Here is a 27,867-nt window from a genome sequence, read left to right as displayed (position 1 = left end):
TAACTCACATAGCCTTTCTACCCCAACCATGCCTGGCTGCAGAGAGTCTTATGCGTTTACCTCAGCACCTGTGAGTGTGGGCATATCCATCCACTCATGTCAAGCAGACAAGTTCTGTATGAAAGACCACACTGCCTTTAGACTCTGAGGCTGTGGGGCATCCAGCCCCTGCTTGCATTGCACCCTGGCCAGGATTTCAAAAAGCTCTTCACAGATGGCCTGGACGGATCCTTACCATTTCTGTCCCTTGGTGTCCCTGGTCCTAGAAAGTCTTGGCCCTGCAGTTGCCCGGAGACCACCTCGTCGAAACTCCACCATACCCGGTGTATCAGTGTTGAAGTTTCCTGACTGAGTTCTTCGGATTCTGCAAGGAAAGGAATCCAGAGAAAGTATGAGGGGCTAGATATGCCAGGCTCAATGCTCTGGGCACTACCATTCCCAGTCCCTATCCTGAAGCTAGGGAATATGACCTATGACAGTGCTTCTAACAGACTAGATTCAATATTAAGCCTAACCCTGGGCTTTGAGCCACTCCTCACAGGATCAAAGTAAAGGCTGATGCCTTTGAGGAGACTCCAGTTTCTGCCTCAGTTTAGAATTAAACAGTTGGACTAGCAAGTACTTGGCTTTTGGTCTTTAAAATATTTTATGAGAGACACAGAAAGAACATACTCTCGTCTGTGCCTCATCACGGGGGAATGGACATGAGACAGAGGGATGCCTAGGATGAAAGACACACAGCAGCTAGCTGTATTTGATGAGTGCTTGCCACACTTCTTCTGAGTCCTGAAAAATAATAGCTCATAGTCTTCTCTCTGAATGTGATCATTCTACTTTTGCATCTATGCAAATGTGAGATGGAGCAGGGACTCATACAGCATCTGCCTGGTCTAAACACATCATTACAACCATTACCACCAACTTACTTTCCCCAGAATTTCTTAATGCCTTTGGGGCTCCGTTTGCCATCTGGTGTCAGGGGAGACTGGGGGCTTGACTCAGTACCAGATGAAGTAGATGAGAGTTCATTGGTCATGACGATATCTTCCCAACCACCTTCTGTGTCTCCTAAGGTGGGCAGAATGAAAAGGCACGTTAATGAATGGGAGGGGGAACCTTCAGATCCCCATCCCTATACTGGAGCTATCCTTCTGTGTGAGTCCAGAACACTCTTCCCAGTGTTGCCCTTAGGATTGAACTCCATGCCAAGATCCTGGGAGTCAAAAGCGTTTGAGTCACCTCCAGTGACGCTCACTGAGAACTAGTGAGGCCAGAGTTTTCAGATTTGCGTGATTTAATGTCTTCAAATTCTAAGACTTTGGGGTCTAAGTAATTGTAGACTATTCCAATAAGGAGCTTGCTATTTAATCAGAGGGAGACTCTGGAATGTGGGCAGGGCATGAGAAATGGAAAACAAAGGCATTCTCACTTCTACCTCACCTGGAACAGTCACAGTACCTAATACAGGAGCACTGATACTCCAGCCGCGATCTTCAGCAACCCAGAAGCAGAGAAGCCACATGAAGAAGCAAGAGAGGCCAAAGTCCAGCCCCAACAGTAACGGGGAAGCAAAGAAATAAAAAGATATCATCTAGCAAAAGAGAAAAACTCAAACAGAAAGGAAAACAATCCCACAAAGGACAAGTTAAAGGGTAACCAAGCTTGGCCCATAGGGTCAGCATGGTGAGAGGAGGCATCAGGCCAAAGGATTCTGGTGCCACTTTCTCACAAGCTTGGATATCCACAGGCAGAGAAGGAGGATCAGCAATGAGAGTGGGGAGCACTCTAAAGCAGAGCCAGTCCCTGTGCAGATACCAGGACTCATACTACAATGACCTGAAGCAGTCTGAGTATAACTGAACACAGTTACTTAAGGATTTATCTAGAGCAATGAAAATATAGGGCAGCATTGAGTTTCAAGAACTAAAGCATGGCCCAGGGGGAATAGCCAGGTAGAGGAGTTTGGGGTAAGTAAGGAGAACTCTGTGAACACCAAAAGAGGACCTCTTGGACCACATCAAACCATCTGCTGCTGGCCACATTTGCTAGGAAAATACTCTCAACTTTGGAGTATATATATTGTCAGCTTAGTGACTGTTAAGGACACTGCTCCTGAGGCCACCAACCCAAGGGCTAGATACTCACTCAGCTTTGGCTGGCTGCTCCCTGAAGAGTCAGGCTGGAGGGAGGCAGTAGGAGGAGATTTGGCAGCTTCTCCATTGGGTGTGGCTCCTGAGAGCTTCCCAGGTAACGTGGGGTATTTCTGCTCTGCTAGGAAAGAGCTGTCCTATTGAAAAGAGAGAGGGGGCAGGGGTGTCAAATTAACCCTCATACTCTAGCTCAAACCAGTTAGGAAATCTTTATGTGCATAAACCCCTTCTTCAAGAATTGCTTTTCACTTAGGTTGACTCAAAGATCCTTTCTCCTGGTCTAGAAGAAAGGTAACGATCTATCCATACAGTGAGATAGAGAAGGGATCAAGCCCAAATCTAGAGATGACTATAACTACTCTCAGAAAAGGAGCCCTGTAACCTTTGTCCCATGTTAGTTAAAGGTTCACTGAATTCACAGTCCTGACCTCTACCCAGGCTCTTCAAAAACACAAGCCACAGTTTTGCTTGATCCCAAGGGATAGGAAAGCAAGAGGAGTATGGTCCAAGTTTCTCTGATCTCTCCGTATTTGTGTTTTTCTGTGGTTACAAAAGTCTTTTTGTTAAGTAAGACCCTTACTCAGACCAGACCAAGGCAGATCTCTGCAAGGGCTTAGCCATGAGCATAGCCATGTTACAGCAGTGATAATAGAGTCTATAGGAACTTAGAACCATCCCCTTTGAGGTACCACTTAGATTCAATAAGCACCATGGCTAGATTCTGGCTAAAAAGAAATCCCAATAAAGCCAGCTGATTTTAAGAAGAAAGACTAGCGTTTATTTTATTTTGCTAAGAAGTATATAAAGATCACTAACACTACAAACCCAACAAAAACATATAGAACACATTGCAAGTGTGAGCATTAAAAGAAAATAAGACAACATCACCAAGAGATCACTTGATTGGACCCAGAAGAAGAGTAATATGAGAGGCAGAACCAATCTTAAAACTGGAAAGTCAGAATGGGGCTGGATGACTGCCAAGACCAAGACAGCTTCAGAAGCTTCATTCACTGAAAGTCAGGTGTGTAGTACATTTCTTTTTTTTTTTTTTTTAGTACAGAATAGAGTTTATTCAGGGCAGGGGGAGGGGAGTTAAGAGGGTAGTAGGGCAGAGAAAGAGAGCAGAGAAATAGAAGAGTAGAGGCCGGCCATGAGCACCTGGAGAGAGGGAGAAGGGAATGGGGAGAGAAGGGACAAAGGGACAAGAGAAAGCAAGAGGAAGCAGGAGCAAGAGCGTGTAGTACATTTCTGAATTCAGTATGCTTCCATGTCCTAGGAGCCGTTTGAAATTCAGTTCATTTACTGCACATTGGCAAGAGCCTCCACATAAGAATTTAGAAATGAGAAGTCTGGAGAGAAATGAGAGTGTTAAAGAAACCTGGTCCATGAATAGACATGTCAGAATGTCCAGAAATGAAAGTCATGACATCTTTAAGCTTGTGATGGCCTGCAAGGCAGAGAGGTCAGGCATGATCAGACATGTGAACCAGCCCAGCAGCTTCCCAGTGCCAGCTCATCTACTGGCAGCTGCTTTACACTCACCCAGGGCACTATGAAAACAACACCAACTAATGGGCTCCTCCCTAGCCCTGTGAATCAGTCCCTCTGAAAATGAATCCACTTCAAGTACTTTTAAACGGGCCTCTTGGATTATTCTAATACTCAGTCAGATTTAGACCATGGGAAAAGAATAGTCAAAACAGTTAAGAGATTTGTAGGCTGGGGAGAGTGCTCTGCAGATAAATGCACTAACTATCCAATCCTAATGACCCAAGTTCAATTCCTGGAACCCATTAAAAAGCCAGATGTGACGGCATACATTTATAGACCCAGCACTCCTATAATGGGATGAGGAAGAGAGAGAAGAATCACCCAGAAGCTTGAAGGTCATCTACTTCACAGTGAGGTCAGCGAGTCCACAGTGAGTTCAGCTAGCCTGCAGTGAGGTCAGCTAGCTTATGGTGAAGTCATCTAGCCAACAGTGAGGTCAACTAGCCTGAAGTAAAGTCAGCTAGCCCTAAGTGAGGTAATCTAGTCAATGGTGACGTCAGCTAGCCCACAGTGAGGTCAGTTAGTCTGCAGTGAGGTCATCTAGCATGTAATGAGGTCAGCTAGCTGATGGTGAGGTCAGCCAATCTGCAGTGAGGCCATCTAGCCAGTAGCGAAGTCAACTAGCCCATGGTGAGGTCAACTAGCCTGTGATGATGTCATCAAGCCCTCAATGAGGTCAGCCCTCAGTGAGGTCAACTAGCCTGTGATGAGGTCAGCCAGCCTGCAGTGAGGAATGCAGCTACAGGGGCAACAACAGAGGTCCTCCTTCAGTGAGGAATAAGATGAAAAATGAGCACCTTAAGTAGACCTCTAACACATGTGCTCACACAAACACAATAAAATAGTTGGGCTTTGTTTTAAGTTTAGAGAACCAAAGGACCAGACACCAAGTTCCATCTTCCATAAGAAATACAAAGAGGGAAGGATTCTCAAAAGGGTTTTTTGTTCAGTGATCACATACGATTCCCCAGTATAAAGCCAGGACAACAGAAAGACCCTGACCATGGCCATCTAGAGGTCTCTGAAGAGTTTAGGTACAGACTGAACATGCCCTAACCCAAGGATGATTGAAGGCCCAGACCAATAAGGAACAGAGTGCAATGGAGTGGGCTCTCTGAGCTCTGCTTCAGCCAAGAAACAAAGCTGAGGGAATGACTCACTGTGGAGAAAGGAATGGGACGTCAAGGCAGGACAAGAAGGAGACAGGAATACCTGACCCCAATTGTTCCCTAGCCTCAAGAATAACTCCAACTGTGGGGAGCCAAAGAGCAGGGCAGAACCTGCCACCCAGCTGCTCTAAATCAGAACAAAAGGGTGGCCTACTAGCTCAGAGAGGGCTAAGCTTCTGGCCAGAATGACTCAGGGAAAGCCCTTTCTGTGTAACCTCTCAAACCCTCTGTTTGCTCATTTCTAGCAGGTGAATAACAATTCCTCCCCTAGGTTAGCTGAAGAATAATAAGCACAGAGCCCAGTAAACAGCTTTCAGCAGACAAACAGAAGAATAGGAAATATAACAGATCAGGTCCAAGGGGACAGCAATCAAGAGAAACAGACCCTAGATACAGAAAAGTACACCACGGGCTGCATCTAGAATATCATGCCCAGGGCACAATTTAAAGAATCCACCACGAACTGAGTGGTGTGAAGGCTGGTGACCCACTCACAGGGGAAGACAATGTATAGCTCTGAGAAGAAAGCACTTACAGAGGGCTGGAAGGACTTAATTCTAGAGTTTTGGGAATGGGAGAGACCGACTCATTCCACAGGAGACCAAGTCGGGAGTACTTAGTCTGAGGAACTCAGAACACAAGGAACACTCCGCCATAAAAAGCTTTAGTTTAAGCACAGCCCCACAGGAAGGAGATGCTGTGGACAAACTATTGTACCTGTGGAATGGTGCTGGGATGAGGTGATGTGTGTGTGTGTGTGTGTGTGTGTGTGTGTGTGTGTGTGTGTGTGTGTGTGTACAGGGAAGAGCCATGTTGAGCTAAGCCTAGTTTCATAAGATTGTAATTATGATCAAAGGTGTGGGAGAACTCATTTCAATCTAGATTGTGTACTTTGTAAGCAGGCCTACATTACTCATCTCCCATAGTAAGCAACACGATGTCTTAAAGCATGGATGAAGAGCCAGCTGCATGCAAAAAGGAGTAGGTGGCCACTTACATGTTATTTAGAGACAAGTGTAAATGGCTTCTCTGAAGCTGAGGCTGGAAGGGTGATGGCTGGGCCCCAGAGCTTTCCCAGGGCGTCACAAAACACAACAGATAGAAAAGCAGGCAGAAGATGTTTTCTTAGCAATCCCCATGGCCTAAGGAATGTTTGGCTAGCCACAGCACGGACTGCCATAAACACAAAAGCAAATAGAAGCCTTTTCCTGGTACGAGAATACCCATGGGGTCTTTCTTCCACAAAGAATTAGAAGAGCAGAAATGCCCTATTCTGCCATAATGGTATGAAATACAAACAGCCTTCTCAGGCCACATGTAGTGAAGCCCCGTGTCTCCTTTGGAAGGCAGAGGAGACAGAAGAGCCTGTGAAACACAGTGCATTCCCCTTACAATGGTGGCTGGGTGGGGCTGGCACTAATTATACAAAGCTTTAGTTTACCATGAGCTCAATATTGGTCCTCCAGCCTAGGACTATAATCAGTTGTCACTGCAGGATTCTAGGAAGAAATGAGTTCTAATGGAGTTCTTATAACATGATTTGTTCACTGAAGATAGACTGAGTGCACACCTGTTTTTAACTATGGCAAAGCAGAGCTATAATGATAAATGGTAACACTGTGGATAATGGTAGAGAAAGCACATCATGCATATGGACCACACAAAAGTGACATTTCCCCTTTCCTCATTCCTTTGTAACTCTTACAGTTAACACATTTTAAAGCTACAAAAGCTATACCTTGCTAAAATACTCTGGCAAACATCACAACCAAAGACAAGTGATAAGGACATAAATGAATATACCTTGGGCTCTCCCACCGGGGATGTCTGGTTCCCATTGATACACTATGGAGTGACAAGAAGGATTCAAGCATGGGGAGAAAAGGAGAGTTGTGTTAGTCACCATCAGCAGCTCAGAACCACCTTCCTGCTTCCGTCTGATGCACTGAGATGTAAGGATTCTGCCTCACTCCTTCATATCAGACGATTACTACCCACAGTAAGAAAGAGGCCACTGTCTAGACCGTGAACAATATTCTGGGTAGTTCCCAGCACTTTGACCAATGGAGCAAGAGGCACGTGGCTGGGCATTGCGTCCTGTCAACTCACAACTTCTGTAGATCTCTACCATGCCACTCTGACAGATGTCAGGGGACAATATGAAGCACTGCTCACCAGAGGCTCCATCAGGGCAACTCTGTGCTTAGTCACTGCTAAACTCAAAGCCTTCCATTGTCCCCTCCAACCCTGGGTCCAGTCACATGGTCAAGCTTATCCTCACACAAGGAGCCGCAAAGCCCTCCTCATATCTTTTCAGACTTTTTGTTCTAAGCTATCTCTCTAATCTTCTAGATTAGCCCAGGCTGTACTCCTGATATCACCCCCTTTACCAACATTATTCCTTCATTTAGAATCCCTGCAGAGAGCCCAGGTACACTAGGGAGATGAGGCCACTATCCATGATCTTCTTGGCTGGATGTGGCATCTGGCTCTGACCTTGCTGTTCCTGTTCCTATGATCTCCTGAAACATGCATGGTCCCACCTGCCCATCCCAGCCCTTGCTGGGCCGATTGATGAGCTGACCTTATTCCCAGATTCACATCTCAAGTCTTCCAGACTACAGGAGAGTTTCTTCTGAGCCCTGTATAAGCACAGAAAGGAATCTTAGTGACCATGAAAAGCGTTCCTGCATGTCATTCATGAACAGGGCATGTTAGATACTTAACCAACAGCCTGCCTTCAGCTTGCAATAAAGACCAGAGAGAAATCACCTTATAGGAGGTAACCCACATATAAGGTAAGACCTTGGGGCAAGCCAGGCCCAACAGTAGTACTAATAAAAGATGACCACTGGGTGTCCCTAAGGAAGCCCAGTGTCCACAGAGTCAGGGTGGAAGAAAAGTGCTTGGGCCACCTGCCTTTAAATCCAAAGGTAATTGGGGTAGGAGGCTTCAGGCCCCTTCTTTGGGAGGAGGCAAGCACACTCATCAGCTATAGCTTGAACCATATCCTAGGATCCTCCAACCCTTCATTTTGGCTCTACCTATCTGAGCAGTCAGCTCAGGGGACCTGTGTCTTCATAGGGGCTATTCTTCTCTGGACATCAAATGCACAGAAAGGGGGCAATGCCACCAGTAGGTGGCCACAAAGAAAACGAAGGGATTATAGCCAACAAGTTCCCTGGCTAGGTCTTTCCTCAATGTCAATGACTCTCAGCCTATGGGAAAGGAAATTCCTCAGCAGCCAGGAGAGGCTGGCTTAACACTGTGCCCAGAGCCCTGTGGCTCTACACACCACACCTGCCCAGTCACCACCTACCTTGTGAGCCCTAGAGAGATTCCTACCTGGTCTCCAATGATTTCTGTGGCAATGGAGGTGGCCCTGGGGTGGGAGAGCTGCATCGTGGCGATACCTGTTTCACAAACAGAAGAGCAGCCATGGAGAAATTTCCCTTGATGACTTTCTCCTTGATGACTCCTCTAAGAACGCTTCTGCCCCAGGCTACAGCCATGGTGGGTGTACTTATATTAATGCTTTGTTCTTTCAAGAAATGCTCATCAAGTAATATAACAAGTTCTGAGAGACAAAGGGCATATAAGCCTCCAGGATCAAACCTCCCTTTGTCCCTAAGCCTTAGACATTAGCTCAGGTCCTAGCACCAGACTCCCAAGACTGGGAGGATGCCATCACCTCTGTTCTTTTCATAGCTTGTCTCATCTTCTCTCATTCAGAGGGTCACTTGCTCACACTATCCTAAACACTTCCTTTTGGCTTAAGAGAACCAGAGTCAAATTCTGTGACTCACTGAGAGTCACCCGAGAGATACAGTCACTCAGCAAGCATCCACACCATCTATTACCTGCCAACCCTATGGTAGGAATTAAGCATACCCACACCAGGAGGCAGATTAATAAACAGGGATAGAGGAACTATGCCACCTGCCTGTCTGAGACAAAAAGGAGGAAAGGACAGAGCTGTCTTCACTGCTGCACTTACCATAGAGCCCTGTCTTTTCCCTCATGCCCCAGGCCTTTTTGGAAATTTCTAGCCTCATAGCCCAGGTATTAAAAACCAGAGCTTGCTAGGTTCAAATCCTGTTTTGCTTAATATCTGCTATCTACCTGCAGAGTGAGTTAGACAAACTCCAAGTCCTGATTACTGCACAGATATAACTACCAACAATCTAATGGACTTTCCTTGAGTCAATAATGGGGGATGAGGTGTATATTACTGGATGTCATTTTCTCCTTTATTAAAGATTAAGCCCTTCACTGAAGGGGCTGAAAGGGACTGCAACCCCATAGGAAGAGCAACAATATCAACTAATCGAACCCCTCAGAACTCCCAGAGACCAAACCACCAACCAAAGAGTATACATGGGTAGGTCCGTGGCTCCCACTGCATATGTAGCAGAGATGGTCTCATCTGGCATCAGTAGGAGGTGAGGTCCTTGATCCTGTGGAGGCTTGTGGCCCCAGCAAAGGGGAATGCTAGAGGGGTGAGGCAGAAGTGTGTGGGTATGTGTGTGTCAGTGGGGGGGTGGGGGGAGGTAACCTCTTAAAGGCAAAAGGGAATGGGGATGGGGGATTTGCGGAAGGGAGACTGGAAAGGGAGACAACATTTGACATGTAAATAAATAAAATAATCAAAAAGGTTAAGTCCTTCAAAATGATTAAATAATCATTTTTAGTTTGAACTTTCTAGATCTCATGAATCTTATGGCCCTATTGCAGCCTCCACCCCCTCAAGGCTCTCTGTCTGTGAATGTGTTTGTTCATCTGTGTTTAACCACATTCCAGAGAGTGATACAGTGGGGTCAGATTTTACAGCAAAGAGGAGAAAATTCATGCGCTGGTTAGAGGGACTGACAGAGGCATGCGTGAGGGATGCACTGCTATGGAAGATGCCCATGTCTCTGCATGGTCAAGATGGAGTCACTCATTTATCACATATGTGGAAGTCCACTGGGTATAATAAGTCTTGACTTCAGACCCTGGAGAAGCCTTGGTAAATAAAACAATCACCACTCTTGTTCTGTGCTTCATGCCAGAGAGAAAAGATAAGCAGAAGCCAACTAAAGAGGAAAGTTCCTGCCCTTCAGAGTTCCAGTGGCCACCATGCTGTCAGGGAGCCCGAGCTCAGGCCCGAGCTCCCTGAACCTTCTTGCCAAAGCTTGAGGACTATCCCTGTCATCAGTTAAGATGTATAATAGACAGGTGTCTGCTGGATGCCTCTCTACATCAAGGCAAGCTCCAATGGCAACTGAACCCTGCATTGTGGGAGGAAGCACAGTACCTCTTGTTTCATTACTTCCTCTGGGCTTTTACTTGTAGTGTTCCATTTCCGGAAGCTTCCCTCTATTTCATCTTCATTGATTGAGAGGGTTCTCTCTGAAGACCCTGGAAATATTAAAGCATTGGTGAGATGATTAAATGACTACTTTGAGATTTGCTCAAATACTGTGAGACTTGCCCAAAATCTCATTCCATGGAACCCTAATGGTGTTTGTTCTCTATTAACAAATACTGAGAAGGACTGCTTCAACTTGGGGGTTCGACTCCATCCTGTCTCAAAAACAAGAAAGACTAAGCTAGATGTACAATGTCATGGTTTGAATATAGAATGTTTGTCATAGGTGCATGTGTTTGGTTCTTAATATTGCTGTTTTGGGAACCTGTGAGGCTTTTCAGAGGTGGAGCCTCATTGGATGAAGTGGGCTGCTAGGCTAAGAGGTAATCCATAGGGGTTACTGCTCGGCCCATTTCTGACCAGTTTTCTCCACTTCCTGGCCAACCAGAATACAAGGAGTCCCTGCTACACATTCCTGCTGCCATGCACACATGCTTCAAACTGTGAGCCAAAATCATTTTTTCTCTCTTATGTTGCTTCTTGTCATGTTTCTGATGAGAGCAACAAGGAAAGTAATTATTACATGAGGAGACATTAATAGTGTGATTGGGAAAACTCTTTAGGGCATCCAATCAAGGGTTGCCACCAGGGTCACTTTAAGGTCACAGTTTATCCCTGAATAGACAGGCAAGTCACTTCTTGCTTCCAAGTTCTTATTTATTGGCTAAAGGCCAATCAGGTCCCATGAGGGATTTGGCCCAACATCACAAAGAATAAGAGAAAAGAACCTGCAACACTCATGAGGGGGCCAGCAGGTGCCTTGGGCAGGAACCAGTCAGTTCCTAGCCCTGCAGAGACAAGGTTTATTTTCAAACAGAGTCAGTAGCTCAGCCAGAAGCAGTATCCTTCAAACAACCCTCCTGTGAAAAACTAACTGCTCTTGCAGGATCAGCAACAGAAGCCCAGGCCGGTACAGGAGCCACATGTGCTCATATGAACATAAGATGCTCGCATACTGTACTAGCCTGGGTGGTAAACATGAAACACTGACTTTCTATGGCAGCCTGGTCACCTGGTGACTCATAGAAGACCCCTATGTGTCTTCTGCATCTGCGGGGAACTACAAATCCTGTGAGAAGCTGACAAGCTCTAAGGCTCATGAGGACTCTGACCCAGTCTGACTCTTTTCACTGCCTTGAAGGGGGTTCCTAAGAAGACAGATTGGGGATCCTCTAATAATGAGAAGGATTCTCAAGAACTAAAAACCAAATGAGTGGTCCCTAGAAGTTCTGACCTAACTACCATATTGATAAAATTGCCAGAAATCACCATCTGTACCAGCCAAGAGTCTACATATAAATCCATTCTCTATTACAGCTCCAACCAGGGGTCAAAGGCCCTGGCAGCAGAATTATTCCTGCTTCTTACATTGTAGACAAAATTTCTTTCAGAGGAAATGGGGGTTCCTCTTTCTCTTACCCTGAGTTGCCATCACAATCTCCTTTACCCTTAGGTACTGGTTCAACAGCCCTGTCAGCTCCTCTATCCGACGGTCCTGCCATGGTATAAGAGCAGAACAAGATTAACACCACCTCCAGTCTCCAGTCAAATTTATCTGGAGCACAGTGAAAACAATCCCATAAAAGACTGCTAAAGACCCCAAAGAAAGAAAGTCAGGGTCCACTGGGCCCCAGTGGTCTGCCTCACAGGCAGTCTATGACCCTCATGGTCCTATACTAAGGTGTGGTCAACACTGACACTCCTGAAAAGGCCTATGTGCTGACAAAACCATACCTCTCTGCCTCATACTCTCTGAAACAGTCTTGATTCAGAGTGCCTCTCATTGCTGTGTCACCCTCTGGAGCTACAGACATAAGACATATCCCATAGCCTCAGAATTTGAAGTTCTTTATATAACAGAAGATGTTCCTAGAAAGGATCCATTCTTTCAAGGCTACAGCCTGGGGCCTTGGGTCACATAGATCCTGAAACACATGGGTTTGCAGTCTTAGCTCTGCTATACACTGATCACCTGATCCTATGCAAAGTTATCCAAGCATTTTTGAGTCTTTTTCATTTGCTGAAAATGTAGGCCTGTGATTATCAGAGAAACTGTTTATACCAGCTAGGTAATTTTCTGTGTATGGATGTGGTTATTTTATGATTATGCAGGAATCAGATATGGTATGGTAGCAGGGTAAACTGAGGCATTGCATGCTGTTAAAAGTGTCCCTATGATAGTTCTACTGTGAGAGGTAATCTGCACACATGGGGCTGCTGCTGAGCATGCTAAGAGTTGTGACATGAGCGCAGGGGTTTTTCAGCACACCACCATGAACAGACAGAGCTCTAAGCTGCCTTTGAGAGATTCAGTTTAGGTGAAACTCTCAGGCATCATAAACAAATACTGAAGTTGAGACTCTAGCGATAAAAGCTGTTGTCTTAACATAGCTTGTCAGTGACAGCACAGCCCTGTCTAGAAGAGCAAGGACCAGAAGGGAGCAAAAAGTTAGAGGCACCTGCAAAGAAAGGACAAGGTGCCATGGCAACTGTCTCACCTTATCCTCATTGGCAACCCGCAGTGTTTCCATTCCCATTTTCAGTCGGTGGATTTCTTGATCTAAAAGAATTGAGATATAGAAGGAATTACTTGTACAAATGTTGACAGCTATTTCCATATGCTGATGGCCTTTGACATGTGAATATGGTTCCATTCTGGCACAATGGGTCTCATTAGACATGTGTTGAGTACATTATGAATAACCTAGTGTTTTGTCTTTTCTTTGTATCTAGGGGCAAAATAAAAATATCATTTACTCAAAACTGAGAGAAGTATAAAAAAGTCTTTCATAAACTGTATTTCCTAAGAACATAAATATTCATATTCTATGTATGTATATCATATATATCATAATCAGATGCCTAAGCCAGTTTGAGGGAAGACCATGCAGTCAGAAAAACTAGAAGTAGAAGAAAATTTTAGAAAAGAAAACCCAAAACAATTTATGAATGATAAATGGAGACTGGACATCATACAAAGCTTTGGTAGTTGGTTTAATTTCAAACTGCATAATCTGATTAAATAAATGTTTATATATGAGCATGGAGCTATAAGCATATAATCAGTTCTTCCTAGATTGAGGTACAAGATACAAGGTGTAAGCCCTGCCGCAACAATTTAGTATCTCGAAATTTAAAAAATTACAGGCTGGAGATATAGTTTAGTGGCAGAGTAATATGCCTTCTATGGACAAGGCCAATCCAAAAACCAAAAGAAAAGAAAACTAAGGTGGGAAGGGACAGCAAGATGGTGCCACAAGTAAAGGCAGTGGCTGTCAAGCCTGATGACTTGAGAATATTCTCACTCCAGCTGGACAACCAAGCCAGGTGCTGAGGCCAGGATAAGGCTACACCCTGGCAGCAACCCAGAGGACTGATATTGCTCAGTATCCAGGTGGCAAATAGGAGCTTAGACATGTGCGATCTTTCCATATCCTTGGAGAACTGCCATAAACATACTATGCATACTAAAAACATTTGAGGGTTTCTTTTGCTTTTATTTGGCAAGACTTGAACTCCCCAGGGAGCGTCCAGTATCACTTCACTTATTTAATGGCTCAGTTTTAGGGTGAGCCAAATATTGTGCTAGGCTCCGAGGGGCTTTTAAACAAAGATAAAATCCTTGAGTCAGAGTAGGGTGACCTCAAGACCTCCCAAAATACAGCATTACTAAATAACAGTATGAGCTATGCTGGGAACAAGAGGCTGCTGAGTTCAAGAATAGCAGGACCAGAGTCAGCTACTTGGGGTCAAGTGGTCAGGAAGAGCTTCCTGAGAAAAGACATTTAAGTGGAACTCTAAGGATGATAAGGAATCAGTTTGCTTCTGTAACCTCAGGGCCTTGTACAAATGTCAGGCAGGATGAACTACTAAGCCTCCTCTTTGGTGGTAACACAGAAGCAAGGCCTTTCAATCCAATGAAGTCAGGTTGCTTTTAAGGGGAAAAAAGCTCCAGAGGGGGCTGCACAGAGCTTCAATCAATGCTGTGAGAAAAGCCTTCAGAGCTGAGTGTTCTAGGTAAGGGAGGGGCAAGACAAAGATCTCACAACAGAACTCAGCGTCCCAGGCAAGCACACTGTATACATAAATGCATGCTCACACACAGAGATACAGGTAACTGTAAGTTATCCACCCCCAGACATGCAAGGACACAATACTCATTCACAGATACATGCCCACTTATGAGAGTGGGACCAGGGCTTAAGACAATGCGTTCTGTCACAGTCCATCTAGTTACCTCGTTCTGCATGGTCGCTGTGGAGAGCTGAACTCCGAGAGAGTTGGCTGTGAAGACGCTCGATTTCTGCATCTTTTAGGGCCACCTGTTCTTGCAGCTGGGCTACCTCGGCCTGAAGAAGCAACAGAAAATCCCTTCTGGGTCAGAGAGACTTCCAGCTCATCACAAAGTACCTCATGCCATAATCTAGAGCCCACTGGATCCCAAAAGACAGAAGTGACAGACAGGAACAAGGATTAAGAGTAGATAACTGCCCTCCCCACTGGGTGGAACCCTGTAGAAGGAACTCACTCGCCTGCCATCACCTTGCTCCTGTATCCCCTTGTCTGACAAAGCTCTTTCTCTTCCCTGCTCTGTAAAGCATGGGTAAAACTGAGGCCAGAGGAGCTGGGACTGTATACAGTGGGAAGGTACAATGGGAAGGCCCTGTCCCTGCTGCACAAGTTGGACTGTTGATTTTGCATGTGGTCTTTCCTCTCCCAATATACACATACTCCTTAGATACTCTCCTTTTGTGCAGTTAATGCTTTTGCCCAACCTCCAGGCACAGTTGCATGCTTGCCAATGTGCATACATAGTGTGTAAAGAATGTATACTTTTCTTAAAGGAAAGCACATAGGCCCACTGTACACACATCTGTGCATGCACACATGTACAGGCATTGATACAGAGTAGTTCCCACATCTCCACTATGCATAACAGGTTACATTTTATCCCAGCACTATGCATGGTTATCCATGCTTTCCAGACTCAATAGAAAATCAGAGCTCCTTCTATCTCACTCCAAGAGGCCTTTTGTAGCCAAACAAATCTAGAATCTCTCATGTTCCAGTTGTATGACCTTAGACAAATAATTGAGTCTTTCTGAGTCTTGGCTCAATAGCTTCTACTTCCTGGCCTGTGGGGAGACTACATAATATAACCGTTATGAGCAACTCTCATATCACATATGAGGAGGCCCAGTCAATACTGCAATCATAGGAACAGTTCATTCTACCTTATCCCTTACCTTAGGAAAAAGCTCCATTCTGAACATCAAACCAAGAAAAGGTTTAGAACTAAGCTCTGAGCAGTAAACACACAGAAAAAGCATCTTCCCTGCCCACTACTTGCCCTGTAGGAAGCTAGTCATATTCTAACACTGGTTGTCAGGGTATGATGTGGGGCCAAGTCAATCACTGAACTGCAGCAAGGAACCAAATGAGTACTGGTCCTGTTGGTGACTCTTCTGCCTGCCAAGTTTTGCTCAGTGTTAGCACACCCTACAGCCACTATTCTCACTGTTTTCAAATCTATGTAGTCCCATGAGAACTTGTGGGAGAAAGCTATAATTCTGAAAAGACTGAGAGAAGCCAGGATCAGTACCTGACCTGGGAAATCAGACAGCCTAGAAGTGATGAGGCAAGGACGCTGTCTTAGTTACTACTGTTCTATTGCAAGAAAAAGACACCATGACCAAGGCAACTCTTAAAAAAAGAAAGTATTGGGGTTGAGGATTTAGCTCAGTGGTAGAGCACTTGCCTAGCAAGCACAAGGCCCTGGGTTCGGTCCCTAGCTTCGAAAAAAAAAAAAAAAAAAAAGAAAGTATTTAACTGGGGACTTACTTATAGTTTCAGAAGGTTAATACATTATCATCATGGCAGGAAGCAGGCAGGCATGGTGCTAGAACAATAACCTAGAGCTTTATATCCTGATCCACAGGCAACAGGCAGAGCTAGAGAGAGACTGGGTCTGGCATGAGCTTTTGGAAAATGTAAAGTCCATCCTCAGTGATACGCTTCCTCTAACAAAGAAACACCTCGTAATCCTTTTCTAAATAGTCTGCCAACTAAGAGCTAGACATTCAAATACATGAGCCTATGAGAGGCGGGGAGTGTTCATTAAAAACAATAGATTGTCAACCTCTGACATGTACTTCAATGCAGAACGCCACCCACCCAGCCTAGCTGCTCCAACATAGAGCTTTCACATACCTCAGTCTCTCTGCCACATCACAGGACTTCAGCAGCCAGCCTGCTGCTCCATGCAGAGCTTTACCCACTCACCCTGTCTGCTCTAATGCAGAACTCAATCCACACCCCAAGCCTGCTCCTTCAGTGTAGAGCTCCAGGCACTCCAGACTGCATACTACCAGGTTAACAGGAGGAATGAAGACTGGTCTTAAGCGACTTGGGATTTCTCAGCCTTCTCAATGGTTCTGAATAAACCTTCCCTCCCATCCTCCAAATGGGACAGAGATATAAAGGAAAACAGGAGATGCAAGGTCAGATTTCTTTACTGCAAAGCTCACTATGGAGCACGTTCCTCTACTCTGGGCTATACCCAGATTCAAAAGAGCCAAGTCTGGTTATTCCATCCGGCTTACTGAGATGGGCACTCAGGATGGATCGTGCATCCTTTGGGGCCTGTGTGTCCATTGGCTTATGGCTAATGGCTCCAAAGGCTTCTGACAATTCTAGCCTTAGGATTCTCGACCTAAATCTACCAGGGTCACAGGGTCAGGATATTCTTCAGAGATAAATCCCTCAACTTTTCTTGCATGGCTCCTTGTCCGTGTTGTTTAGTGTGGACAGGATGGTCTCTGTTAGAAATCCAGTGTTAATACTTACCCTCTAGCCTTATAGACAGACTTCAGTGATGTGGGCCTAATGAGTCAGAGTGTAGCACCTGGCACTCAGGGGTCTCTTCTTCTTGAAGCTAGCCTCTGTATGCGGCCACTGATGTACTATGAATCCTGTCTTAATTACTCTTCTATTGTTGGGATAAGACACCATGACCAAGGCAACTTATAGAACAAAGTTTATTGGGGGTTTAGTTTCAAAGGCTGAGTCCATGACCACGATGGCTGAGAGCATTATGGAGACACTGAAGCAGTAGCTGAGAGCTTATACCATATCCACAAGAATGAGGCATAGAGAGCTAACTAGGAATGGCATAGACTTTCGAAACCTTAAAGCCCACCACCCAATGACACATTTCCTCTAAAAAGGCAACACTTCCTTCCAAACAGTCCCAACAACTGGCGACCAACAATCCAAAATATGAGCCTTTGCCACAGATCCAAGTGATTTGACTCAATCTTTACTCAACGCCACAGAACAAGGAAAAACTACAGGTTCTCTGCTATCCTTAGAAGTCTACCTGACACACAGGTAAATAGATAGCTCCATACAGACCATGGAAAAACTCTGCTGCCAGAGATCCACAACAATCAGAAGCCTGGCAGTGTGGCAGAGATGTGTGCTCTGGGTCCCTGCAGAGCAGGAAAAGATACTCTGCATCCCTACAGGACGGTGTCTTACTAAGCTCAGAGTATGAACCCTTCTGTTGCTTGCAGTGAGGATGAGCCACCTTTAGGGACTGAGGAGGCTTGCACAGAAAACTGAACAGCTTGCAAACACAGAGAGGACTTCAGTTTGAGAAACTGCCACTTCAGAAAGGAAGGAACAGGACAGCACAGAAAGGGGAGACCCAGGCCAACCTCACCTTGGCCACTAAGTCTCAGCATCAAATACACCCACTGCACTATTCTGACTTCAAAAAGAAAAGTGTGCAAAGGCTGGGTAGGTTCTGGCAGGAGGTGTTTCACACCTGGTAATTATTAAAGATGCCTTAGCATCTCATGGGTCCACATGCCAAGGAGAGAGCTTGGGTGGATTAAAAAGAGTTTCTTGGTTTTGTAACAAAGGGTGATGTGTGCAACTTCAAAGGTTTCACCCGGGGCTGGACTGGCAGGAGTGAGTGCCGTAGTGGAAAGTTTTGAGCTACTGGGAAAAACAAGGCTCTTAAATGGGTGACAACAAAGCCCAGCACACACAAGGCTCTATACTCAGACAATAGTCCATGTCAGGCCAGCCTGACTGGCAGTGAGAGCGTGGGAGAGTTACTCGTTCACTCCCTCTCTGTAGGCTTCCATTTTGTCGTCTGTAAAATGGCTAAGTATGTTATGTTTATACATGGGACTTCTTTTTATTAACTTAAGAAATCATCCATTTTCAAATGGAAAGAAAGCACAATATAGACTTTTATATAAATCATCACCAGAGACTGAGGAAGAAATGGAGAGAGGGAGGGAGAAAGAAGGGCAGGGAGGGAAAAGAGGAGGCAGGGCTCGTAAATAAAAACATCTGGTAGGGAGAAAATATTAACAATAGTGGTAATGGCTTATGCTCTAAGATCAAGAATCGACAAATGGGATCTCATAAAACTGCAAAGCTTCTGTAAGGCAAAGGACACTGTGGTTAGGACAAAACGGCAACCAACAGATTGGGAAAAGATCTTTACCAATCCTACAACAGATAGAGGCCTTATATCCAAAATATACAAAGAACTCAAGAAGTTAGACCGCAGGGAAACAAATAACCCTATTAAAAAATGGGGTTCAGAGCTAAACAAAGAATTCACAGCTGAGGAATGCCGAATGGCTGAGAAACACCTAAAGAAATGTTCAACATCTTTAGTCATAAGGGAAATGCAAATCAAAACAACCCTGAGATTTCACCTCACACCAGTGAGAATGGCTAAGATCAAAAACTCAGGTGACAGCAGATGCTGGCGAGGATGTGGAGAAAGAGGAACACTCCTCCATTGTTGGTGGGATTGCAGACTGGTACAACCATTCTGGAAATCAGTCTGGAGGTTCCTCAGAAAATTGGACATTGAACTGCCTGAGGATCCAGCTATACCTCTCTTGGGCATATACCCAAAAGATTCCTCAACATACAAAAGAGACACGTGCTCCACTATGTTCATCGCAGCCTTATTTATAATAGCCAGAAACTGGAAAGAACCCAGATGCCCTTCAACAGAGGAATGGATTCAGAAAATGTGGTACATCTACACAATGGAATATTACTCAGCTATCAAAAACAACGAGTTTATAAAATTCGTAGGCAAATGGTTGGAACTGGAAAATATCATCCTGAGTGAGCTAACCCATTCACAGAAAGACATACATGGTATGCACTCATTGATAAGTGGCTATTAGCCCAAATGCTTGAATTACCCTAGATCCCTAGAACAAACGAAACTCAAGACGGATGATCAAAATGTGAATGCTTCACTCCTTCTTTAAATGAGGAAAAAGAATACCCTTGGCAGGGAAGGGAGAGGCAAAGATTAAAACAGAGACTGAAGGAACACCCATTCAGAGCCTGCCCCACATATGACCCATACATATACAGCCACCCAATTAGAGAAGATGGACGAAGCAAAGAAGTGCAGGCCTACAGGAACCGGATGTAGATCGCTCCTGAGAGACACAGCCAGAATACAGCAAATACAGAGGCGAATGCCAGCAGCAAACCACTGAACTGAGAATAGGCCCCCGTTAAAGGAATCAGAGAAAGAACTGGAAGAGCTTGAAGGGGCTCGAGACCCCAAAAGTACAACAATGTCAAACAACCAGAGCTTCCAGGGACTAAGCCACTACCTAAAGACTATACATGGACTGACCCTGGACTCTGACCCCATAGGTAGCAATGAATATCCTAGTAAGAGCACCAGTGGAAGGGGAAGCCCTGGGTCCTGCTAAGACTGAACCCCCAGTGAACTAGACTATGGGGGGAGGGCGGCAATGGGGGGAGGGTTGGGAGGGGAACACCCATAAGGAAAGGGAGGGGGGAGGGGGATGTTTGCCCGGAAACCGGGAAAGGGAATAACACTTGAAATGTATATAAGAAATACTCAAGTTAATAAAAAAAAAAAAAAAAACAATAGTGGTAGTAGCTGGGTGGCTGGGTCATTTTTATTCCTTTCTTTCTTTTAAAAAATTTTTAAATTGTTTTATATGTTCATACATAAATAAACATATGTTTTGCCTACATGTGTAATTATGCGCCACACCCAGGCAGTGATAGCAGAAGCCAGTAGGGCTTGTCAGACCCCTAGAATTAGTGTTACAGAAGGGAGATGAGGGAAGAATAGTGGGAGGGGTAACCAGCAGGAGGGAATCAGTGAGCAGGATGTAAAATGAGTAAGTAAAAAATAAAGTAAAACAAAAAATCAAAAACAAAACAAAATAAAACCTGCAAATATACACTGAACACTGAAATGCCCACAAGCATCACCAGCTGTCACCTGTGAACATGTCACCTGTGAATGGCTGTACAGGACCTAAGGGAAAGGCAAAAGTGTTTTCTCTTAGGGGGCAGCAGCCCAAGCTTCCTCCAGGAGACACTGGACCTAGAGTTGTTTAAGAGTTTCCTTCTTCCTCTTCCTAATGCTCATGTGAAGCCCTTTGTTACTGAATCTGGCATAGCATCTGTCCCTCCCCAGAAGGCACAGTACAGTAATGTGACAGAGTCACACAATGGGAAGTGAGCAGATCAGAGTAACCGGAACTTTCTTCCACTCCAACAGTCTCTTCTCTGTGTTGGGAGATTCTGTGATCTTTTATTCATTTTGAAATTTATCATATATTTTTCAAACAACAGACTCCTGAGCTGGCAAGATGGCTCAACAGGAAGTAAGATCTCCTGCCCCCCAAACTTGACAACCCAAGAGAACCCACTCCCTAAGTCACCCTGACCTCTACAAGTAGCCAGAGCACATGCATAACCAAACACTCTTCCTCCACCATGCCCCCCCACCCCCGACACGCACTAAAAATAGCATAACTACGTCCTAGTGCGATGTTTCCTAGTGTTCACCTGACAACTAACTTAACATTTTTAAGATAAAATATACAAGACAAAAAAATTTAATCCATTTTTCGCTGTTTTGTTTATTTGTTTTGCTGTGCTTTTGTTTTCTGAGACAGAGGCATGCTATTTAGTTCAGGCTGGCCTGGAACCCACTATGTAGTCTGAGATAGCCTTCAACTCCAAGTGACCCTCTTGATCCTCGTACCCCACTATAGCTACCCACTTAACACTACTTTTAACCTCTGCAGTTCAATGAGGAAAAACTTGTAAGAAAGAAGAAAATATCTCACTAAAGAATTTTTTTTCACTGTCCTTTATACAGTAAGCTTCCCAATACAGTAAAAATGATTTGGTTGAAAAAATAAAGCAGGTTTTATCATTTGATGAATGCATAATTATGACCTAGAAAACTGACAATGATAGGAACTGTTGAGTTGAAGATGGTGTCCCCAGCAAACCACTGATGCTCACCCTCCCGTGTTCTGTCATTCTGTCTGTTCTGCTGTCATTCATCTGCCAGCCAACTCAACCACTCACCCAAGAACCTCCTTGGCTAAGTAAACAAGAGACACTAGGATGCTGCCAGAGGAAGGAAGCGGGACTGGGGAACCCCAGCAGCTCTCACTTCAGTTTCCCAGGCTCTCATGAGGAACCTTTTGTACAGCAGAGTTGCCTGCTACAGCCTAGGCACCACTGCATGGGTCTGGTTTGCATTTTCTTACTTCTGTGGTAGGGAAGCCTGACAGTGAAGCCCCTCCCAGCAGACCCCCCACCCCTCCCACTCCTTGGGTGCCTCATACTACAGGTTACCTTAGTGGCTTTCAGCTCCCACTCATACTGGTTCCGTTCGTTCTCCAGCTCCTCCACTTTGATTTTTAGGTGCTTGAGCTCTTGCAGTAACTCCTAGAGAGAAGAGGGAGAATGTCAGAGCTATGATAGATAAAGAGCAAGTGCGGAGTCTCCACACTGGATAAAGCTCATGCAGAGGAAGCTAGAGCCAGCAGCAACTGTCTACAGCTGTCTAGAGCCAGCAGGCTCTACATCTGTAGCTGTGAACTTTAAACATGGTCTGAGATCCAGAAAAGGCTGTGTGCTCATTTAAAAACTAAGGCCAGACAGTTCCAGTCATAAGAGAGAAGAAAATGCGGTGTGTATATGTGTGCATTTGCATGTGCACATGTAGGTCAGAGAACAACTTGGGTATATTTCTCAGCCACTGGTTTTTAGTTACTTTTTGCTCTAGAACAGGTTTGCAGGTTGGCCAGCAAACCCCAGGCATCTACCTGCCTCTACCCCACACTGCTAGAGATGAAACTCAGGTCCTCATGCTCAATTACCTGCAAGCTACCTTCTCATGCTAAAACTCAATATTATCCTCTTCTTCTTATATTCTGTCATCTCATTTCCCTGACATCTGAACCTCCATGACACATGCCCAGCTCATGCACAGGTGTCACAAGCAAACAGGTCAGGCTTGGGAGTGGGAGGTGCAGAGATGCTGAAGTGGAGGAAACAGGAAATGTCCCTGGTAGTGCAGAGGGAGGAGCAGGAAGCAAGGAGCATCTCTCTCTATGTGATGAATGTGGGGAGCCCAGAGGAGGAAGTGGCAAGCCTCTGAGGCTTCGCAAGCAGTAAGATTCAGAGAACAAATGCTGAATGCCAACCGCAGATGCCAGTGTGTGCATCCTGTTCAGAGGAGGAGGATAAGCAAGAAGACATAGGAAAGGCATGCCAGGAAGAATCAAGCTAGAGGCAGACGGTGAGGCTGCCCATTGAGGTGGAGCAGAGATTAGATGTCCCATGCACTGGAGATGAGGCTGGGGAGTAGGACGCTCTACAGATGACAGTGTTCACTGTGACACAGTGGATGGGAAGTCAGGGACACTTCCTGACTGGGGAAGGGATGTTTAAACCACTTCCGCCTTTGTACAGGTGGTAAGTGGGGCAGGAATTTACGCTCACATCTTCTGACTCTGGACCCTGAAAACTCTCTCATTTAAAGGGGGCAACACTCAGCAGTTGTTGGTTTGTTCTGTTCTTCTGAACAGAATCTCAAAGGGTAGGCTGGCCTATAAAGTCACTACACAGCATAAATGGGCCTCAAGCTTTCAAACCCACTTTTACCTTCCAAACACTGGGGATTACAACATGTACTACCGGTGTGATCTGCCAACATTGTTGTCTTGAACCAAACTTCACTCAATGGACAATTTGTTCAGGTAACAACTACTTTGTATCAGAAGAACTGGCATAAAGGTCATTAATTCTATTTGGGTCCAAGATTTATCTATGTTGTATCCAAGAATGTTGCTACTTTGTCTCACTTCCCTCCAAAAGTACCACCATGAGTGCAGTGAGTGTTGGAAGCCTGAACATCTTCAAATGGTTGATTCTGTGTGACCTTGGCCCTATGGAAAACCTGACTGCTAAACTTCCAGAGAAGGAACAGCATTAGCACACCTATCTGATCATGGCACTCCCTTGCTTGAAGTTTCTGAACTTTAACTCATGACCCCTGGCCTGCCCTGCTCCAGCTAAGTTCTACCACATCAGGCTGGAGAGTCTAACTCTGCTTCCCAGCTTACACCTGTATATATACACCATTCTCCTTCTAACTGCCGATCCTTCAGCCTATTAGAACCCTCTGTGGGACTCTTCCGGTGTCTCCCACAGATCGCCCGTAGGTTTATCTGTAGACTGCCAATGGATACTTCTGTTTCCTTCTGTGAAATCTGGGGAGTCTTTTTGAACCTCTTACCCAGCAGGTCCTGGCACATAGCTGTTGGTGAATGAACACCTGACACTCAAGTCATTACTTAACTGGCCTAGGGACAATCTACCATAAGTAACACTGCTTCCACAGGAATCTTATAAGAGAATTTATTAAAAATGACTTACAGCTGAGGTAAGTATTTCTTGATCCTTATTGAAAAAAGGTCCTCTAAGCTAAGGTGACTGTGTCCTTGGTCTTCATCACTGGGCTTCAGGACTTTTGGTTGCCTTTTCTAGTAATACTATTGACCTTGCCTGAACTGTTCTGACCCAGCAGATAGAAGAGTCTGTTCGTTTTGTTCCTATCTTGGAGGGGAGAATGCTGTTCAGTTTGCTCTGACAGGACACTGTGCCCACTTGGGGCAGAAGCACGAAAGCCCAGGCTACTGTTGTCTGGGTTCTTATGACTCTTTGGCATACGGCCCAAAAGGTCATGAACTCACTATACTGTGATTAATATGTTGGTATTGTTTTCCTGAAATTTCAGGTGATGACTTAATTATTCCTAACAAAAACCCTGATATTGTGTTTACTCCCTGGGGTGGGGGATGGGGCTAAACTTCTCTAAACATTGATTTGAAAGGATTTTTTTTCCCATGATGCTGGAGTTTTTTTTTTTTTTTTTTTAAACCTTAAAGAGAATCATACAATGAGGCTTTAAACATTTAAACATCCAGTCCAGGGGGAAGGATAAGTGTCTAGATCATATACTGGAAAAAAGAGAATCCTGAATCTTCCTTTGGCCCAAATTTACTACGACTCAGAGCCTGGGACACACCTTGATTCTATTCCTAAAGATGGGGAATGTGCCCTTCCAAGAGCTATTCTCTCCTGCTCAAACCCTGCTTGATGAGGATCCCAGAGCCTACCTCACATCAACAGAGGCCTGTGTGAGACCAAGTTCTGCCCTGAGCTAACAGCAGATCCATGCGAAGCCACTGCACACAGACAGTTCTGGTTAGGAGAAACCCCAGCCTTCTACCACTGAGACATCACACACACATGCTCTGATATACTTAAGTGTGGTTCCTACAGGTGACCCCTCCCAAGGGGCACAGTCCCGGCTGCAGGGCTGGGGCTTGGCCTCATGGTCACCGGCTACCACCTCCTCAGGGTGGTCCCTAGCAAGTAACAGTCGCTCTTGAATTTGCCTGTGGATGTCCAGCTGCAGCCTACACATCTGTTCCTGCAGCTCACTGATCACATTCAGAACTGACTGTGGGAAGGAAGAGAAAGCAGAAAAAAGCACCCAAAGTCAGTCACCAGCAGATGCAGACCACCTTGGAAGAGTAGCTGGGAAGGCAGACAAGTATGCAGAGTGACTTTCCATGAGTAAGGAGGGGAGGGGAGGGTGGCCCCCAGTTCATGGCCAGGTCCCTCTTTGACAGAACAAAAGTACATGCCATGGTTTGGCCTAAGACCTGTTCCATTCTTGAAGTTTGATATCTACTTTGTGCCACAATGGATGGCCATTCTTCTAAGTTAACAGCTGAGGTACGGAGTCTGGCAGACCCCATCATCTAAGTAGAAGCAGCAGCAGCAGTGGTAGAAAGACAGACAGACAGACAGGCACAGACACACACACACACTCACAGGCACACACACACACACACACACACACACACACTCCAACCTAAATTCATGCTACACTTGCCAATACCCACCCACACATCTAAACGTGTCAATACCCGCTTACAAGTAAGCTCTCTAACACACACCATCCTTACATATGGTAATGCCCCTCCAACTCTAATCCCATTCAGATACGAATAGGATGTTAAAATAATTTAACATTCAGCCTTTATTCCTTGTCAAAATCTATCCCAAGCAGTGATTCTGTAGCACCCACTGAAGTGTGAGTGTTTCTGGTATATCAGGACAGACACATTTACAGCTGAACCAATGAGATAAGTCTGATGAAACTTATGCCTTAATCTGTGTAAATGCCTGAGTGTGTGTGTGTGTGTGTGTGTGTGTGTGTGTGTGTGTGTGTGTGCGCGCGCGCGCACGTGTATGAGAGAGAGAAAGAATATGTGTTGTGGCCAAAGGACAACCTTGGTTGTCACTGCCCACTACTTTTTGAGGTTTGGTTTCTCACTGGTCCGGAGCTCACTAATTAGGCAATGCTTGCCGGCCACTGAGTTTCAGGGACTCTCCTATCTGTCTCTCCTTGGAATTACACCTACGTGCCACCCCACCTAGATTGTTTTGTTTGTAATTTCTGAGAATCAAACTCCAGTCCTCCAGAAGGAACTAATTCCCCAGCCCCAGATGTGACTCAATCTTTTTTTTAAATATTTAAAAAAACACCTTTTTTTAGCTACTGTGTGACTATGTATGTATAAGAGTGCACCAAGATGTTTGTATCAAAGCTGGCAAGCAATTGTTCTCTCCTTCCACCCTTTGGCTGGGTTCAGGGTTCAAAGGCAGGTGGTCAAGCTTGTAGTGAGCACCTTTATCCTCTGATGCACCTCACTGGCCTTGACTCCCTACTTTGTTTTCCAGCCTCTTGGACCCCTCAGACTCTCTGGATAACAACACTTTCCTAGCATGAACAACAATGTCCAAGGTTAGCGCCCTAGCACTAAAGACAGAAGAAACAAAGTAAGCAACAGAAATCTCACAGTTTCTATGTGGGTTTGTTGTCCCACTGTGTGATTCTGTTGTCCCAATTCTTTGCAATGGCAAGAATCAAGTCCACTTTTCTTTAACTAAAAACATGCCTTTCTTTTAAAAGGCTATTGTTCTCAGGATCATCCTTTGTATGGGGTTTGTCCTTCCTCATATGGTTCATACAGGTGCCCTCTGGTCCTTAGGAAATTCCCTATCCACCTTCTGTGCTGGGCCCTAGGAAATCCAGTTTCCCTCAGGGCAGGCTACGCTAAGCCATTCCTTCTTGCTGATACTGCATGGGAAATGGTTCAGTCAGAGCTACCTACTTTCCCAGCAGCTCAGGATGACTGGGTTGTCTTCTCTGTAGAGCTCCCAGCCTCTGTTATCGCTCAACTTTTCAGAGTACCCTGCCTATGCTTGGCTTTGTCCTTGATCAGTTTCATGACTTTGTGGGTAACAGTGACCACTCACCCTCATACTCTGACCACATTACTGCATTAGTTTTCCCTTTGGTTCAAACTGAAACCAAGTTGCAGTTTCCCCAGTTTTTGTTCCCTAGGGTCTGAGCAAGAGTGAGAAAAATAATTAAACATATTTGATTCGTAACAACATCAGCTGAAGACTTTTAAGACCCAGACAACTTCTGCTCCCTGCCCTCCACTTCCGTTCTTATCTGCATCAGGGAGTCCAGAGATGTAGGTCATAGGTTAGGTGCACACCTGCTTTCCTCCCTCTTCCTCAGCCAGACCATTCGATAACGTCTGCTTAGCCACTTCCCTAAGCTCCTATTGTTTTGTGTGTCTCAGTCCTCAGACCTGAAACTTAACACTCCAACTCCAGGGCTGGCAACCTTCTCTAGCCCCAAGTCTTTTTCTCTTTCTCTCTTACGAGGCAGAGCCTTTCGCAACACTGCTGCCTCCTTGGGCTACCAATCATGAAGCACAGGCAACATTTATAAGTTCGTAATTGCCGCTGTGTATTGTAATCTCAGCTGACTTTGTACATTCACCCTGCTTTGATGAATTTCCACTCCCCTTCTTAGGGCTGTCTGTGCAGCTCTCCAGCACCTTCCAAAATCATAGTCTGTCTGACTTCTTCTTACCTGCTAAGCCCGCTCAGTTCTTCCTCCCTTTCTTACTTCATGCTCTGCTCAACAGTGGCCTGGCCCTCACCTAGTGTACGTTGCTGAGGGCTGTCTAACCTCGACAGTCTACAGAGGGAGATCTGGAAATACGTCAGAATTTCAAGAACAGATGCTCCTGACTCATCTGTTCCACTGTGGGAGCCTTACACATGTGTAAGATTACTTACGACAGCA

The 27,867-nt window shown here is 45.3% G+C and overlaps 1 protein-coding gene across 34 annotated transcripts in view; it reads right to left on the bottom strand.

The window, feature by feature from the left end:
* Ppfibp2 (PPFIB scaffold protein 2) overlaps window positions 1-27,867 on the bottom strand; it is a 149,714-nt gene that overhangs the window by 15,070 nt on the left and 106,777 nt on the right. For 17 of the 34 annotated variants that reach the window (NM_001100582.1, XM_087559487.1, XM_087559489.1 and 14 more), the window contains 11 exon segments: window positions 236-364; window positions 927-1,068; window positions 2,146-2,287; window positions 6,677-6,718; window positions 7,458-7,515; window positions 8,219-8,286; window positions 10,170-10,273; window positions 11,703-11,778; window positions 12,782-12,843; window positions 14,521-14,632; window positions 21,975-22,067. In NM_001100582.1, the coding sequence (NP_001094052.1) occupies window positions 236-364; window positions 927-1,068; window positions 2,146-2,287; window positions 6,677-6,718; window positions 7,458-7,515; window positions 8,219-8,286; window positions 10,170-10,273; window positions 11,703-11,778; window positions 12,782-12,843; window positions 14,521-14,632; window positions 21,975-22,067 (1,028 nt within the window). 34 annotated transcript variants of the gene reach the window in all.

This window comes from Rattus norvegicus, chromosome 1 (assembly GCF_021556685.1).
Source record: "Rattus norvegicus strain SHRSP/BbbUtx chromosome 1, alternate assembly SHRSP_T2T, whole genome shotgun sequence".
Classification (NCBI taxonomy): Eukaryota; Metazoa; Chordata; class Mammalia; order Rodentia; family Muridae; genus Rattus; species Rattus norvegicus.
Note: the sequence above shows the minus strand (reverse complement) of the source record. Positions and strands in the feature narration are given on the sequence as shown.